Below are 19,014 nucleotides of genomic sequence, written 5' to 3'. Positions count from 1 at the left end.
CTGCCTAGTTATTGCTGCCTAGTTATTATATACCTGCCCTAGAAATTGGGGAAAAAAATAAACGGGCTAATAATTCTGACTTGAACTATATATATATATATATATATATATATATATATATATATATATATATATATATACTATATATATATACTCATTTTATACTAGAAAAAAGGTTAAAGAGTGATGTTTTTTCTCTCTTTTTTTCAGGAGTCTCAGTTTTTCCAGCACTATGAGCTATGTCTGCAGGGGTCTCCACTGGGTGAGGGCAGTTTCTCAGTCTGCAGGAAGTGCAGACACAAGCAGAGCGGTCAGGAATACGCTGTGAAAATCGTTAGTCGAAGGTAGAGATGTCATGAACATTTATACAGAAGTATTTATTTGTGCAAAGCGTCTTTTTGTGAGAAGTGCTTTTCATATGATATGTGAGCGACCTGTGCAGCTTAATTGTAGACATTTACTCGAGCGAGCATGATGTCGACTGAAACTGTCAAACACCACGCCCACCAAAAGGGTACTCTTGCTATTGGAAACGCAAGCCAGATAAAGGTGACCCGTACCGACCCGAACCGTACCGTACTGTACCAGTCAGTGGAAACGAGCCATTACTCATCAGAGTTCCCCACAGCTGAATAAACTGCCAACTTATCCTGCTTATGTTTTACACAGCGGATGCCCTCCTGCTGCAACCCAGTACTGGGAAACACCCATACACTCTCACATTCACACTTATACACTACAGCCAATTTAGTTTATTCAATTCACCTATAGTGCATGTGTTTGGACTGTGGGGGAAAACGGAGCAGATGGAGGAAACCCACGCCAACTCGGGGAGAACATGCAAACTCCACACAAAAATGCCAACTGGCCAAGCCAGGACTCGAACCAGCGACCTTCTTGCTGTAAGGTGACAGTGCTTACCACTTAGCCACCGTGTCGCCCTACTTATATACTTATACTTATATATATATATATATATATATATATATATATATATATTCTTCAAAGATTTGTCCAATTAGAAAACATTTTTGCTGAGTGTGTTCTGTACTGGTACCTTGCTGATTTAGGCCTGTTGTGAACTGCTGACTCGCAGAGGTTTTTTTGCATTCTTCATATTCTGTCTGGTGGATGGTATAATGAACATTTTCATAAAAGGGACTGTATATTCTCCCAAATAGTTTCTTAGAGTTAGTGTTAAGTGGATATTTCATTTCTAACCTTATTAGATGTGTTCATGTAAAGTTAAATTATATCTTTCAAAATGCTGTTTTTTTTTTTTTCTCAGCAGTGTGGACGTTCAAGCTGCAAATATGTCTTTTATGTTTGTATATGTTTTTATAATATTTATAATTTAGAATGTATAGAATATTTAGAATGTTTAATATGGCGCTGTGGTAGGGTTGTCACGATACTGGTATTCGGTACCAATCCATAATGTAATTTTAAAAACGTTAATTTCCCGCTAACATTTGAGCGCTGTTGAGCACGTTCTTAAACACTGCTGATTTGCCATTGTGTTCATGTGCTCAACAGAAATGACTGTGATTAGCTGTATTGGTCATCAGTTTCCCAAACTCACTGCTGTTAACTGAGTGTAATTACAGATACACCGGAGATTTAAAGTCTCGTCGATCAGTTGGTTTTTCTAAAAGCTGACATACGAGCGATCCGCTGATAAATCGCAGCTTTAAAACGCTCCAGTGTCCCCGTATCTTAAGTTACACTCAGTAAACAGTGGTAAGTTTGTAGAACTGATGACATTCACAGTCATTTCTGTTGAGCCTGTGAACATAACAGCAAATCAGCTCTGTTTATGAACGCGATCAACAGCGTTCAAATGTTGAGCCTCCTTTCCACTGCACACAACAAAGGAAGTCATTTCCAATGGAGAGTAGTCCGGGAGCTGCGTGGAGCTCCCGGACTACTAAATATTTAAACTCCTGCGACCAGACCGTATGCGACCGGCTGACCGGATGTGATGTATTCCAGTGTTGTCCAAGCAGGTCCGTGCGCGCGAGATGAGAAATAGTAGTTTATTTATTTTTATTTTTTTATTAGAAAAAGTCTATATAAACAAAAACATTTCTTTTCATAAATGTCAATAATAAAGTAATAAAAATATAATTTTTTATGTTGTCTCTACATTCCCTCCAACCGATCTACCATGTCACATCAATATTTGCTGTTTTCATTTTGTTGTAGCATGTTAGTTTATTTAAATATGTGTTAAAACACAGCTGTATGTTGCTCTGAGATATAACAGATAGTTCACCCAAAAATAGAAATTCTTAATTTACATAATTTGTGTAATATGATGAAGAACATATTTGGAAGAATGTTGGAAACCGGTAGCCATTGATTTTCATAGTATGTTTTTTTATGTCTATTAGTGTCAGTGGTTACCAATTTCACTTGATCATTATGAATATGTTTTGATTTTTTGGGTGAATTATCCCTTTAACATTCATATTGCGTAAATTCAGTCAATATGTGAACTCCTCTGTTTGTAAACTCAAGTATTTTTGATAGTTTTCTTTGCAAAGGGAGGGACAAATATCACCAAAACAACACAATTAAATTGTTAACATAGTAAACATCACACATGCCTACTCATGGTCTTTTTGCTGTTGTAGGATGGAGGCCATGACTCAGAGAGAGATCGCAGCTCTACGCCAGTGTGAATCTCACCCAAACATTGTCACGCTCCATGAGGTCTATACTGATCAGGTATGCCTTAAAGGAACACTCCACTTTTTTTTTAGAAAATAGGTGAATTTTACAAATCACTTAGAGTTAAGCATTTGAGTTTGACCATTTTTTAAAATCCTTTCAGTTGATCTCTGCATCTGGAATTTTCAACGTGATACATTTGAGTGTGCAGCATTAATTCATGAGCCCTTTAAGTTATATTAGCATTATAGCATTGTGTCTGCTGTAACCATGGTATGGCAGCAGCATTGATTATTAGATCAATGCAAGTGTATAGTTCGTAGTGATATCGGCCTAGAGTTAAACTTTAAATAGAAAAATCATATCATTTTTCGAGTGAGATGCTAATGATCTAACTCGATTCAATGATCTATGCTTGGCTAAGCTAAAAGTGCTGCCACCAGACACCGAGATCGGCTCAATGGATTATAAAATAGTAAAACTCAACTGTTTAACTCTATGGGATTTCTGAAATTACCCTATTTTTTAAAAAAGTGCAGTGTTCCTTAATAATACAAACATAGCTAGCTGTTAAAATAAAAGGCGTTCTTCTGGTTATTTTCATAATCTATGTAGTTATTTTTCTTTTTTGCTACTGTTTCCATTTCTTTTATTTCCATGTTCTGTGTTCGGTCTCTTTTAGTACCATACGTATCTGGTAATGGAGATGTTGCGTGGTGGAGAACTGTTAGAGCGAATCAGGAAAAGGAAGATGTTTGCAGAATGGGAGGCCAGTCAGCTGATGAAGAGCCTGGTGTCTGCGGTCAGCTACATGCATGAGGCTGGAGTTGTGCACCGAGACCTCAAACCGGAGGTACTGAGAGAGACTCACATGCATGGAATAGAGTTTTATTAAAGGGATAGTTCACACAAACAATAGGGATGTAACGGTATCAGAATTTCACGGTATGGTAATTCCTCGGTATCAATGTCACGGTACAGTATTTATTGAATCATTTACAGGAAAAAACAAAACTTATGAAAATACTCCAAAAAAGTGCCAAAAGTGTCAATGACATACAAATTAGCCATCTATCTGTAAGCTTTGAAACAGGAACTTCAATTTTAATAACAAAAAAATATTAAACCATGTAAAAAAATAAAGTTTCAATTTAGTATAGTTGAAAACTCATCACATTCAACATTTAATCACTCACTCACTTAGATAGAGATGGGTTTAAAGGAAAATTATCATATAAATATAATCTGGTAAAAGCTGGTATCTCTGGGCATTTACAATGTCCCCTGCAACAGAAAAAAACCCTCTCATTTGGGACTGAGGTTTTTGGGACAAGAGAGATATGACTTGGCCCAGGTTGACAGCAGTGGGTAACGTTGTGCATTGTCTTTCCCCCACTTGAGAGGACAAACCATGAGTCTCATGTCTGCATCAATCTGAACAGTGTGCTGACAACACCGCTATTCAGTACGCGCGCGACAACACAGCTGATAAGAACTTGCGCGACAACACCGCTATTCAGTACGCGCGCGACAACACAGCTGATAAGAACTTGCGCGACAACACCGCTATTCAGTACGCGCGCGGCGACAACACCCGCTTTAGAGTTTTCCAGCTCTTTTTCATCCCCGCTTCTAGCAGCACACTCCATTTCCGCATTACTGGATCTGTAGCGACAACAGACTGCAAGGGATGATGGTCAAGCATGGGCTGATGGGAATTGTAGTTTTCGCTACCTCCCGTTCGCTTCATTCGCCTGAGCAAATTTTCTCAGAAGACCTATAGTTTTACCGAGTCATGCGATTTCGGTAATATCGAAAAAAATTAATATTGCGGTATGACGGTATTTACAATGCCGTTACATCCCTAACAAACAATGAAAGAAATTTCTCACCATTTACTCAAATTCAAAACTTTTGCCAATATCTTTCTTCTGTTTAACAAATAACAAGATATCTGAAGAATACTAGAAACCAAAAGCTATTGACTTCCATAGTAGGAACCAAAAATACTACAGAAGTCAATGGGTGCTGCTTTACAACTTCCTTTAAGGTCTTCAATTCTCAAATATGTGATAGAACACATTGGTTTAGTCTTTTAAACAGCTGAATATTGATCGTATTTAGGGATGCACCGATATGGATTTTTTGGCCGATACCGATAACCGATAATTCTTCAGACTTGGAGGCCAATAGCTGATATATATAGGCCGATAATTATAAATATTTCAAAAATGTTATATTTTTTTACAGCAAACTTCATAAAAAAGCAGAAACTCTGCTCTTTTGAACTGAATAGCCTATACTCAAAGCAAAAAAGCTATGATTTCAAAATGTTATATTCAATTATATATAACCTATATTTACGATTTCACACAAATCAGCATGCAAAAAATACATTATTTCATTTTCTTCATAGCAAACTGACTGTTGCATAAAAATTAAAAAGGTTAAATAACAAAATGGGATTTAATTAACAAGCAAGTTAAATATATTTTAAATAAGATGAAAATTAAAGAGCTAAGGACTAAAACCAGCTCAAATGTTCTTGAATAAAACAGGTTACAGTAATGTACATGTGTATAAATATGTCATGTCCGAAAAAGTTTTTTTTTAGAGGTGTTTTGACAGCTCTGAGCCACAGTACAAGTGATAAGCTAGATACAGAATGTATTATTTTAGAAGATACAACATAAATTCATCGCATTTGGCGTTTAAGATTATTTTGAACACATGTAGCATCAACGCTTCTGTGTTTGTTCTTGCTGTCAATCGCGGGGAAAATGACCTGTGAGGGCGCAGATTTGCCCTCGGATTTTGATAAAAACCTGATCATTGAGCTCAGATGACTTTATGACAAACACAGAGCAGAATATAAAGACAGAACGTGTGGCCCGTATGCTGGATTCAGTAACCGGTGCACCTAGGCTCTCCCCTGTTGATCTGTGAAGGCTCAAGATCTATGTGTGTGTGAAGGCTGTCAGATCAATGTGTGTGCACGCGTGTGGTGAAAGCTCTCGCGCGCTCCTTATAATCAATATGAATATTCCGATCAAACTGAATACAATCATCAACAACACATGGCAAGCAACGCGTTGATAATACCAAATAATTATATTAGATTAAAAACCTTCCGTAAAGTTTTTGTTTAGCGCGTCACGTGTGCAGGTCAGTTTGGTGTGTGTGTATGTGTGTGTGAAGCAAAGAGGGAGAGACAGAAAAGAGGAGCGCTTTTTTCGGGTCCTTGTTCATTCACCGGCTGCAACTAAAAGAATTAACCCCGAAACTAATATTATTCGGCCCTGGAGTAATAAGTTAATCTCCCTGCTATCTCTAATACAACAAACAGACAGAGCAGGAAAGGCTTTCATATGTAATATTTTTTCCTGAGGCGATTTGAAGCAAAATACACAATGGCACTCAATCAAACATATCTACAATGATAAGGATAATGGTTACTTACCGAGTTATTAACGCACAGCAATACCACGTGAAGAAAGCACGTACTTTGAAGGAATAATCAGTGTGTGGAGAGATCCATGAACAAGTCTGAACATGTTCCGCCCACGCGTGCGCAGCAACAATTACGTAATTTATCGGCTTAAAGATATCGGCCTAATTTAGACATCAGATCGATAACGATAATCTTAAAAATAGCATTTATCGGCCGATAACAATATGGCCTCCGATATATCGTGCATCCCTAATCGTATTATTTGTTATATGATGGCTAATGGGTGTTGCTGTTGTTGCTAGAAGAGATACAGCTGCGATTGAAAGTTACGGATAAGTATTTATATTATTTACAACAGGAGTTCTCAAACTCGGTCCTGAAGGTCCGGTGTCCTGCAAAGTTTAGTTTCAACTCCAATCAGACACACCTGGGCTAACTAATCAAGCTCATACTAGGCTTGCTAGAAACATCTTTGCAGGTGTGTTGAGGCAAGTTGGAGCTAAAATCTGCAGGACACCGGACCTCCAGGACCGAGTTTGATAACCCCTGATATATAAAAGATGGGCATTAATTGTTAATACAATTAATGTTTAATTTAATAAATAATATAAATACTTCTAGTTAACTTTCGATCGCTGCTGTTTTACTTCTAGCAACAACCACAGGAGTATTTTCTTCCGAAATACATGAAGGTTAGCAACTGTTTATCTGGGAGAGGAGTAGAGAAAATATTCTAGTAGCATAAACAGTGTGCATCTTTCGTGAAGCACATCATCCAGTTTTCTTCATCATCCAGGCTTCTTGATGGGATGAAATTAAGTTTGCTATTGCGCCATCCAGTGGACACAAATGGAACAGCAATATATGCAGCTCACAGAATCATCTCGCGAGCCACATTAAATTCGTTTGCGGGCCTGTTCCAGCCCGCGGGCCGTACGTTTGACACCCCTGATCTAAATGATTGAAATATTCCCAAATGGAGCTATTCAGTTTATCTGATGAAATCATATTCATATCGCAATATATATAGCACAAAAACTAAATATCGCAATGTCAGATTTTTCCAATATTGTGCAACCCTAATGTGTTTTAATAAATCTTTATTTTTGACACCAATTTGTCGACGTTTGAAAAGCACTGCAAACAGCAAACTGAACACAAATAAGCTCAATGAAATAAACGCAAATACAACAACTAAATGGGCATCTTCACTGCCTTTTTTAATCAATTCTCTGTCTAAATGTATAAAAGGATTCTGTCATGTGTTGAGAAAGGCATTATGCTCACATCTGTTGCTCCACTAAGTGGCCACGCTCTAGTCAGTTCTCTCATTCGCCTCTCCCGTCAGCTGTGTGATCATCACTCATAGTTTGCTTGATTTCACTCGGTGATATTATACATTCAGCATTCACTCTGTGCTCAGCTCTCCGTGTGCTGATTGGTCTCCGTGCTAGGAAATTTAAATGTGGCTTTTACATGCAGGTAAAAGCACTGAGGAAAAGTGCACTAGACTGCCGACATTAATCTTCATCAGGCAACTTTTATTCATTTTTTTATTTATTTATTTTCGCAAAAATGAAATCTTTCAGGTGTAGTTTAGAGCAGCTGTCTCATGATGCGATACGCATTGCCTGTTTCAATACATTGTGATGCTTCATAATTGGATCAAGGGTGCTAAAACATGCTCATGAAGTCAAATGGCTGTAACGCAGAACCTCTTGTGGTTTATTATGTTAATGCATTGCGTTGTTGTTGTCTTTTTCACCTCCACCTGCAGAACGTGCTGTTCGCTGATGAGTCGGATGAGTCTGTGTTGAAGGTTATTGACTTTGGCTTTGCACGGTTGTTTCCGGCGGGGAGCGGGAGTGCCCCTCTGCAGACCCCCTGCTTTACATTGCAGTACGCAGCGCCTGAGCTCTTCCACAGCTCGGGATATGACCAGGCGTGTGACCTCTGGAGCCTTGGGGTCATATTGGTAAGTGTGTGTGTATCAAGGTTATTTTAGTAAAGGATGACTAAAACTATTGGTCCGTATCTGTCAGTTGACAAAGTGTTGGTGAGTTGACTAAAACTGTTAGTCAGTTGACTAAAACTCTTGGTGAGTTGACAAACTATTGGTCAGTTGATAAAAAAAGTTTCGGCCAATTGACTAGAACTTGGTCAACTGACTAAACCTTTTGATCAGTTGACTAAAACTATTGGTCAGTCAACTAAAACTGTTGGACAGTTGACTAAAACTTGGTCAGTTGAATAAAACTTGGTCAGTTGGTTAAAACTATTAGTCAGTTGACAAACTATTGGTCAGTCGACTAAAACTGTTGGACAATTGACTAAAACTATTGGTCAGTTGAATAAAACTTGGTCAGTTAAATAAAACTGTTGGTCAGTCGACTAAAACTTTTGATCAGTTTACTAAAACTATTGGTCAGTTGACTAAAACTGTTGGTCAGTCGACTAAAACTATTGATTAGTTGACTAAAACTATTGGTCAGTTGACTAAAACTGTTGGTCAGTTGACTAAAACTGTTGGTCAGTCGACTAAAACTATTGATCAGTTGAGTAAAACTGTTGGTCAGTCGAATAAAAATTGGTCAGTTGACCAAAACTATTGATTAGTTGACTAAAACTGTTGGTCAGTCGACTAAAACCGTTGGTCAGTTGACTAAAACTTGGTCAGTTGACCAAAACTATTGATTAGTTGACGAAAACTATTGGTCAGTTGACTAAAGCTGTTGGTCAGTTGAATAAAACTTGCTCAGTTGACTAAAACTGTTGCTCAGTTGAATAAAACTGTTGGTCAGTCGACTAAAACTTTTGATCAGTTGACTAAAACTGTTGGTCAGTCGACTAAAACTTTTGATCAGTTGACTAAAACTGTTTGTCAGTTGACTAAAACTCTTGGTCAGTTGACTAAAACTGTTGATCAGTCGACAAAAACCATTGGTCAGTTGACTAAAACCTGGTCAGTTCAGCAAAACTATTGATTAGTTGACTAAAACTATTAGTCAGTCGACTAAAACTATTGGTCAGTTGATTCAAAAATTTGGCCAGTTGACTAAACTTGGTCAGTTGATTAAAACCTGCTCAGTTGATTAAAACTCTTGATCACTTGACTAAAACTATCGGTCAGTCGAATAAAACTATATTAATAATAATATATATATATATATATATATATATATATATATATATATATATATATATATATATATATATATATATATATATATATATATATATATATATATATATTTAAACAAATACTGATACAGGTAGTGTTTTTCTTCTTCTTAGTACACCATGCTTTCTGGCCAAGTTCCGTTCCAGAGTGAGAAAAAAGTTATGACATCATCGCACGCTGCCGACATCATGCACAAGATCAAAGAGGGTGATTTCTCATTGGATGGAGAAGCCTGGAAGGGCGTGTCCGAGGAGGCCAAAGATCTAGTGAGAGGTACTGATAGTTTACTTTGGTTACTGGTTTTCGCAGTGCTTATACTCTGTATATAGGTAGGTTTTTTTAGATCAAAAATATTAGATGAGTACATATTTAAATATCTAATAATGTTTATAAAGAGTTTGGGAACCATAGTTTTTTTCTAGTTAAAGGACAGTGCATTCAAATATATGAATTCATACAGCAATTATATAATCTCATGACATTGGAGTTTGTGTAAAACTGCAGATAATTTTACACCGGTAGGGATGTTACAGGCAAAATTCAATTCTGTCAGGAGGAGTGGGCCAAAATTCCTTCAAATCATTGTGAGGAGCTTGTGGAAGGATACTCAAAGCATTTGACCAAAGTTATACAGTTATACCAAAATACCAAGGAAATGTATGTAAACTTCTGACTGTATACAGTGTATTTAAACTTGTGGTTTCAACTTCATCTAATCCATACATGTACACATAAAAATGTAAACTGTCTAAAAAATCACTCTTTAGTAAGACATGTCATACTCTTTTTTTTTTTCTTTTTTTTTCAAACATGTGTTTAGATATCCACGTAAAATAAACTTAAACTTAATACATTTAAACCAGAGTTTTCTTTTAAAAACGCCCTGCCGTTATCAAGCGCAATGAATCTTGAGACCTCAAAGGATCTACCTTCGCCGCGCCGCGATCACCCAACGCTCTTAAAATGCTTCCTTCGGAGGATGCAGTCTTTGAAATGAGACACAGCTACAGATAAAGGGACACTGGAGCATTTTAAAGCCAGTCGATTCATCAGAATTGTCAGCTCATAGACAGATCCTGTCCCTGTATCTGTGTTTGCACTTGGTAAACAGCGGTAAAGCGCAGTGAACTGATGACCTTCACAGCCAGTCACAGTCATTTCTGTGAGCATGTAAACACAAATCAGCAGTGTTTATGAACATGCTCAACAGTGCTTAAATGTTAGCAGGAAATGGACGTTTTTACAATTTCAGTACCAAAAGGTACCAAAATTCAGTATTGTGACAACACTAATCAGTACCGATAGTCCATACTTTTGACAACCTTAGCTGGAGACCCTAGCTTAGTTTTTTTTTAGCTTATTTTACCTCCAGTACTTCTAAATCAGTTGGCAGTTTCTATGATTGGCTATTATCATCCTTCCATTTCCTGAATGTCCATTGCGGTCAGATGAATGTGATTAATTTAAATCAGGCTTAGGATTGAGGATTTACTCAGGAAAGCCCTTGTTCTACTAGTTTATGAAGCCTTCTGCGAAACGGCTGATGATCAGCCACAGTAACTGAATTGCAGTTTTTATGGTTTCAGGCCACTGAGACCGGTGAAATTTACTTGCGTTTACCCAATACTCCGAGTCTCTATTGATTATGACCCTGAAATAGCTGCAAAATCTTTTTTAATACTTTTATAGCTCTCTGAAGCTTTTTGATGAGTGATTCCTGACCCAGTCGTCGGGGACCCGCAGGCTCTCAAACACATTTCAGTCCAATTTCAGCACAAGTGCTTGTTATTATAGCTGTCATCTGATCATCTAGATTGAGATGGATGAGCTTCGGTGCCCTGGTGGACGGAAAGAGTGCGATGGTCCCTGAGGACGGCTGGTTTAGTGGCTGAAGGATCCTCATGCCGGCAGCCTCCAAATTGGCTTCCAATGCTAGCTATCTGACGTTTTATCTCCCTCTTCACGCTCGCAGGTTTGCTAACCGTGGATCCTGAGCGGCGGCTGAAGCTCTCGGCTCTGAAGGAGAACGCCTGGCTTCAGGGAGGCGGCGTCATGTCCTCGACCCCGCTCTGCACCCCTGATGTTCTGGAGTCCACCGGTCCCACCGTCCGCACTTATGTTAATGCCACCTACAAGGTCTAGTATTTGCATTTTAGACCGTTTATCTGCTATATTGAGTGTGTACACTGCAAAAAAGGCTTTTCTTGCTTTAGTTTTTGAAGTGCTTTTATTCCAAATGTCTCAAAATTCTTAAATTCAGAAGCATTTTCTAGACAATTAAAAAACATTGGGTCTCATTCACTAGCCATGCGTATGCACAAAATGAAATATGTTCACAAATGCATGAAATATGTTCACAAATAAATCATGATTCATTAAAACTTCTGCACAAAAAATTATTCTAAATGTACAAAAAACTGGTAAGACATGTATGAAATAAACCTTAAAGCACTCATCCTTCTGTTTCGGTGCCATAATCGTGCCTTCTTAATTTATAATTTGTGGTCTTATAATTTTCCCCAAACAAGTGATGCTTTGCGGAAAGCCTTTATATGAAGCTAGTTTGAGTGTGTATTAGGGCTGTGCAATTAATCGAAAATCCAATTTCGATTTCGATTATGGCTTTTAACGATTATGAAAAACCATTAATCGAGATAAACGATTATTCCATTATTTACCATCCCCTTTCCAGTTGTCCTCACTTGTTGCTCTTAAAAGCGCGAAAGACCGCATGCTTATGTGAGTGTGTGTGCGGCGCAAAGCCACAGTCGGAAGCATGCGGTCAGCACTTGGTCTCATTCGCACATTGCGACGAGCAGAGAGCACACACATCTAAAGTCATTAACGTGAGCGCTTTAATGTTCAAATAGGTGTCAAAACGCAGTGTTTAGTGACTATTCATATTAACCCATATTTGTGTAATAAACAATTGAGTTGAGAATCAAAAGACGCGTGAAAGCAAAAACAATAACATGACAATATCATGATTAATAAAACAACAAGAAAATCCCTCTCTGCTTTTGACTGAAGGACTTTTGTAGCTAAAGTGTTTTTCTTACAGTAAAGATGCTTAAAGCAGTTTGTTTCATATTTTTATTTTAGTGTATTTATTTCTCTTTCCTTTGCAGGGAGGAAAATAATATATGCAGTTGAAGTCAGAATTATTTTATTATACTCAACCCTTTTCCTCCCAAATTTCTGTTTAATGGAAAGAAGTTTTTTTTTATCAACACATTTCTAAACATAATAGTTTTAATAACTCATTTCTAATAACCGATTAATTTTATATTTGCTATGATGACAGTACATTATATTTTACTAGATATTTTTTTAAAATACAAACATTCAAATTCAAAGTGTAATTCAAAGGCTTATTTAGGGTAATTAGGCAAGTCATTGTATAACAGTAGTTTCTTCTGCAGACAATCAAAAATATATTGCCTAAAGGGGCTAATAATATTGACCTTAAAAGAGGTTTCAAAATATTTAAATCTGCTTTTACTCTAGCCAAAACAAAACAAATAAGCCTTTCTCCAGAAGAAAAAAAAGAGGAAATATTGTTAAAATTCGTTGCTCTGCTAAACATAATTTGGCAAATATTTATTTAAAAAAAATTCTCATGAGCGCTAATAATTTTGACTTCAACTAATAATCGTTTGGAATAATCGTGATTACAATTATGACCAAAATAATCGTGATTATGATTTTTACCAAAATCGAGCAGCTCTAGTATGTATTATGCAAATGACTAAACTTGAGCACGCAGAAGCTAATTTAGAACAAAGCTGAACACACCAACTTCACTAACAGAAGAACACGTTTAAGAAGTTTTGTGAATTAGGTGTGAAAATAAATATGCAAGATAAGGTAAGTTTATTTATATAGCACATTTCATACACAGTTGCTATTCAAAGTGCTTTACATAAACAAGAATAAAAAAGACAAGTATGAGAAAAAAAACAATACAAATGTTAAAAAAACAGATTAAAATGTGTTAAAACAGGTTATAAAAAAATGAAAAGAAAAGAAAGACATAATAGTGTGATCTGTCGGACGTAGCACAGTGTTCATTCAGTAAAGGCACAGCTAAACACATGTGTTTTCAGTCTTGATTTGAATGTACCTAATGTTGGAGCACATCTGATCATTTCTGGAAGCTGATTCCAGCAGCGGAGGCCGTAGTAGCTGAAAGCCGATTCACCCTGCTTTGACCAAACTCTTGAAATTTTAGTTTATTTGATCCTAAAGATCTGAGTGATCTGTTAGGTTTGTATTCAGTCAGCATATCTGTAATGTATTGAGCCCCTAGGCCATTTAGTGGTTTATAGACCAGTAATGATACTTTAAAATCTATTCTAAATGTAACTGGGAGCCAGTGTAAAGAACTGAAGACAGGTGTGATGTGCTCTGATTTCCTGGTTCTGGTCAGAACCAGAACATTACACCATTACACAGAACATTACACAGAACAAAAACATACACCATTATTAGTAAACGAGATCCATTGTCAATTTTTTGGCAATAATATATAATTTTTTATTATTATTATTTTTAGAGTTTTTCATCTTAAAATAAGGAAAATACAAGATCAATTAATTTTGATTCATTATTTCTGAAAACAATTATGATATTTTGACTAGAAACAAAAGTTTAAGAGAGAAAATAATTTTTTTGTAGTGTATTGAAGTCTTGTCATTGATCCCAGTTGTAAGAGCAACAAATAATAACTTGACTTCTATTTGATTATTTGGAAAAGTGGCAGAAGGTTGATTTTTCTGATGAATCATCTGTTGAACTGCGTCCAAATCATCACAAATGCTGTAAAAGACCTACTGGAAGCCGCATGGACCCAAGATTCTGACAGAAATCAGTCAAGTTTGGTGAAGGAAAAGTCATGGTTTGGGTCTTACTTCAGCCTCCACATCAACGTTCCTGAAAACTAAGAAGGTCAAGGTGCTCCAGCATTGGCCAGCCCAATCACCAGATATTAACATTATTAAGCATGTCTGGGGTAAGATGGAAGAGGAGGCATTGAAGATAAATCCAAAGAATCTTGATGAACTCTGGGAGTCCTGCAAGAACGCTTTCTTTGCCGTTCCAGATGACTTTATTAATCGGTTATTGGAGCCATTGCAGAGATGTATGGATGCAGTCCTCCAAGCTCATGATGGAGTCAGACACAATATTCATTCTTTTTCTACTGCAGCATGACTTTATATTCTATACTGGACATTATTTCTGTTCAGTAAGACTTATGTCTAAGCAAAGTCAGACCTTCCTGTCCTAATTAAACAGTTAAAAATCAAGGTCATCTTTTATTTTGGTAAAATAAGCGTAATCTAGAGGATTTGCCTTTAATATAAGCCACTTCTGATGCTAAATGGTCAAGTTATTATTTGTTGTTCCTAAAACTTGAATAATCGACAAGACTTTTGTCAGGTAGTGTATTGTTGGGGCCAGTCACATCATTCACACCGAATCCAATGTGCACTTTTCCATTATTTTTCTATGTAAACAAGCTTGACGGACTTTAGAGTCTTTGTAATCTGTATTGTTTCCCACAGGCGTTCAACCGGGGGAAGCGTGAGGGTTTTTTCCTTAAAAGTGTCGACAACGCGCCGCTAGCAAAACGGCGCAAGATGAAAATGACCAGTACTGGCGTGGAGACCAGACGCAGCTCGTCTTCCTCCTCTTCCTCCTCGTCCTCATCCGCTTCCCATTCCAAGACGCAGAATTGCCAATCTCTGAATCCACACGAGGACCCCAAACTGTGACTCCCGCCTGACTGAAAAGCTGCCTTGATGCGGTGAGAGAATGTATCCCAAAAGCATTTACAGGACCTATAGAAAAGACCTTGATACGACAACACGTTTATTGAAGTCTCCAAGACGAAAGCCCTGATCAACAGTCCGTCTTTTGGATTTCCAAATCATTTTGGAGGATTTGTAATCATGATGGCTCTCTGTAAATACAATGCCAAGGAAATGATCTACATTATAAAAGAAAACATGTTTCCATTTTTATATATATATATACACAAATATATATATCATTTTAGACTGTAGAGATTTTAATGAATGTAAAAATGCTTGATCATGTGGTGGGCGTCCACATGCTTTTAGACAGGTCTTGAACTGCAGAAACACGTGAAACTGAGATCAGGGAAAGCGGGGTTATGAGGGAATTGTGGGCAAGAAAGCCACAAGAGAGCAAAGCCATATGTGAGAATTAAGAGTGGACGTCTATTTTAAAGATCCACCGAGCAAAGCTTTATGTGAATCGTGTACAGGCTATTTGCATATCACTACTTTCAGAAGTTTTCTCGATGTTTGCATGGCTGTAGGATTTTAAACCTTTTACGATTTTCAAAGGTAAGCTGTAAAGTCAGACCTTACCAGTTACAGTTCAAGACTTGAGGATATCGACACTTTTGGGTGAATCTCACAAAGTAATGTCAGGCGTATTTCTCCTTAAAATCCCCCCCAAAGAACAGCACAAACTCTCTTTTGGCATTTAAAACTACTCTGTCTGCATTTACTAAAGCTGCCCACTTAAACCGTAGCACTGAAAAGGCATGGGCAATGTGTTGCTTTACTTGCTGAATTCCTCTTTCAGATACAAACTTTGAAGAATTCATGCAAGTTGATTTACTAAAGTAATTTTGCAGAAGTTAGCAGTGGTCAGTTTGGTTTTTACACCATTTTTAATACCCAAAAAAGCTTGTCTTAACCCAGTTGTGTCCTTAGTAGATTACCAAACCCTGATCCTCACCATCATCAGCTGTTTTTTGCGACCTGACGAATGCTGCTTTATGCGCTGTGTTGGATGTTATAGAAGTGAGCTGCTGTGATTTTTCTGCCAAGAATTTGCACAGTTTTATGCTTTTGCGCTAAATTACAGTTTTGCACTCGTGTTCCACTTGTACCTACAATTGTATTTCAATAAAAAATAAAAGATAGATGATAGTTGCATATAAAAAAGCAAACATTTTTTGCCTTTTAAAGGGTTAGTTCACCCAAAAATGAAAACTCACAGCCATGTAGTTCCAGTTAATTACTCACACCCATGTAGTTGTAATCCCCTGAGCTCTTCATTCATCTTTGAAGATATTTTAGATGAAATCCTGGAGCTCTCTCATCCTCTATAGAATCCCGAGATGTTCAAAGCCTATACAGGAACCAAAAACATTGTCAAAATACTCCTTGTTCAACTGTAATTATACAAAGCTCCGAGAACACTGTTGATGACTATGTTCACCTGTGTCTTGTCTATAAGTGTCATATTGGCCAAAGTAAATGCGAACCCTAATCTGATGTCAATGATATAGACCATTTTGAGGGATGTAAACAATAACAATGGTCCTAATGTATTTCCTGTTTTACATTTTTAATTTCCGTAGCTTCCAAGAATTCAAAAAGGTCAACCTATTGATAAATGATGTTCTGAGAACTGTTTTAACGTTAAGTTATGATTGAATTGTCTCTTATTACAGTCATTATAGTTTAACAACAAGAAGGAAATGTTCATGGGCCAATGACATCACCACATTGAAATGGTCCTGATGCAAAAGGGTAAATTTTACAGGGTTTTATTTGCTACAAAAGAGTTCTTAGAGATTCGTATGATTACAGTTCAACCACTGAAGTCCCATTGAATGTTTTGAGAACATCTTTGGCACCTTTGGAAGCCCTTGCTGTCTATGGAGGCTGAGAGAGCTCCAGGATTTCATCTAAACTATCTTAATTTGTGTTCCTGAGGATGATAGTAAAGATGATAGGCCATAGCAAATGCGAACTCTAAACTGATGTGACAAAAATAATTTCTTACAGGGGTTATTTTGCTGCAAAAATGTTCTTAGAGTTTCCGATGACTACAGTTCAACCACTGAAGTCCCATTGAATGTTTTTAAAACATTTTTGGCTCTTTTTTTGGACTTTAAACATCTCAGGACCCTCGTTGTCTATGGAGGCTGAGAGAGCTCCAGGATTTCATCTAAAATATCTTAATTTGTGTTCCTGAAGATGATAGTAAAGATGATAGGCCATAGTAAATGCGAACTCTAATTTGACGTGAACGATATAGGACAAAAAAAAGCATTTTTACAGGGTTTTTTTTTGCTACAAAAGTGTTCTTAGAGCTTCGTATGATTGCCGTTGAACCACTGAAGTCACATTGAATGTTTTGAGAACATCTTTGGCTCCTTTCTTTTGCCCTTAAAACATCTCAGGACCCTTGTTGTCTACGGAGGCTGAGAGAGCTCCAGGATTTCATCTAAACTATCTTAATTTGTGTTCCTGAGGATGATAGTAAAGATAATAGGCCAAAGCAAATGCGAACTCTAATCTGATGTGAACGATTTAGGACAAAAATAATTTCTTACAGGGGTTATTTTGCTGCAAAAATGTTCTTAGAGCTTCCGATGACTACAGTTCAACCACTGAAGTCCCATTGAATGTTTTGAAAACATTTTTGGCTCTTTTTTTTGGACTTTAAACATTTCAGGACCCTCGTTGTCTATGGAGGCTGAAAGAGCTCCAGGATTTCATCTAAACTATCTTAATTTGTGTTCCTGAAGATGATAGTAAAGATACAAGGCCATAGCAAATGCGAACTTTAATCTGATGTGAACGATTTAGGACAAAAATAATTTGTTACAGGGGTTATTTTGCTGCAAAAGTGTTCTTAGAGCTTCGTATGATTGCCGTTGAACCACTAAAGTCACATTGAATGTTTTAAGAACATTTTTGGCTCCTTTCTTTTGCCCTTAAAACATCTCAGGACCCTCGTTGTCTACGGAGGCTGAGAGAGCTCCAGGATTTCATCTAAACTATCTTAATTTGTGTTCCTGAGGATGATAGTAAAGATGATAGGCCATAGCAAATGCGAACTCTAATCTGATGTTAACGATATAGGACAAAAATAATTTTGTTACAGGGGTTATTTTGCTGCAAAAGTGTTCTTAGAGCTTCCGATGACTACAGTTCAACCACTGAAGTCCCATTGAATGTTTCGAAAACATTTTTGGCTCTTTTTTTTGGACTTTAATTGTCTCCAAACCATTGCTGTCTATGGAGGCTGAGAGAGCTCCCGGATTTCATCAAAAATAGTAAAGATGATAGGCCATAGTAAATGCGAACTATAATCTTATGTAAACAATATATGACAAGAATAATTTCTTACACGTTTTTTTTTGCTACAAAAGTGTTCTTAGAGCTTCGTATGATTATAGTTCAACCGCTTGAAGAACTATTGAATGTTTTGAAAACATTTTTGGCTCTTTTTTTGGACTTTAAACATCTCGGGACCCTCGTTGTCTTTGGTGGCTGAGAGAGGTCCAGGATTTCATCTAAAATGTTTTCATTTCTGTTATTGAAGATGATAGTAAAGATGATTAGAGGCCATAGTAAATGCAAACTCTAATTTGACGTGAACAATATAGGACAAAAAAGTATTTTTACAGAGTTTATTTGCTACAAAAGTGTTTTTAGAGCTTCGTATGATTACAGTTCAACCACTGAATTCATACTGAATGTTTTGAGAACATTTTTGGCTCCATTTTTTGGACTTGAAATATCTCGGAACCCTCACTGTCTATGGATTCTGAGAGAGCTCCAGGATTTCATCTAAAATATCTTAATTTGGGTTCCTGAAGATGAACAAAGATCTCAGGAGATTGAAACATGAACATGGCGGACAGTATTTATTATCT

At 37.1% G+C, this 19,014-nt stretch overlaps 1 protein-coding gene across 2 annotated transcripts in view; it reads left to right on the top strand.

Annotated features, from left to right (window-relative positions):
• The window catches only part of rps6ka4 (ribosomal protein S6 kinase, polypeptide 4), a 40,628-nt gene extending 23,685 nt beyond the window's left edge, over positions 1-16,943 (top strand). Inside the window, exons 12-18 of one of the 2 annotated variants that reach the window (XM_005165615.6) lie at positions 211-344; positions 2,637-2,730; positions 3,356-3,526; positions 7,902-8,099; positions 9,419-9,578; positions 11,278-11,441; positions 14,870-16,943. In XM_005165615.6, the coding sequence (XP_005165672.1) occupies positions 211-344; positions 2,637-2,730; positions 3,356-3,526; positions 7,902-8,099; positions 9,419-9,578; positions 11,278-11,441; positions 14,870-15,079 (1,131 nt within the window). In that variant the 3' untranslated portion in view covers positions 15,080-16,943. 2 annotated transcript variants of the gene reach the window in all.
• Positions 16,944-19,014: the final 2,071 nt, after the last annotated feature.

Source organism: Danio rerio, chromosome 5 (assembly GCF_049306965.1).
Source record: "Danio rerio strain Tuebingen ecotype United States chromosome 5, GRCz12tu, whole genome shotgun sequence".
NCBI lineage: Eukaryota > Metazoa > Chordata > Actinopteri > Cypriniformes > Danionidae > Danio > Danio rerio.
This window is presented reverse-complemented; position numbering and strand designations above follow the sequence as displayed.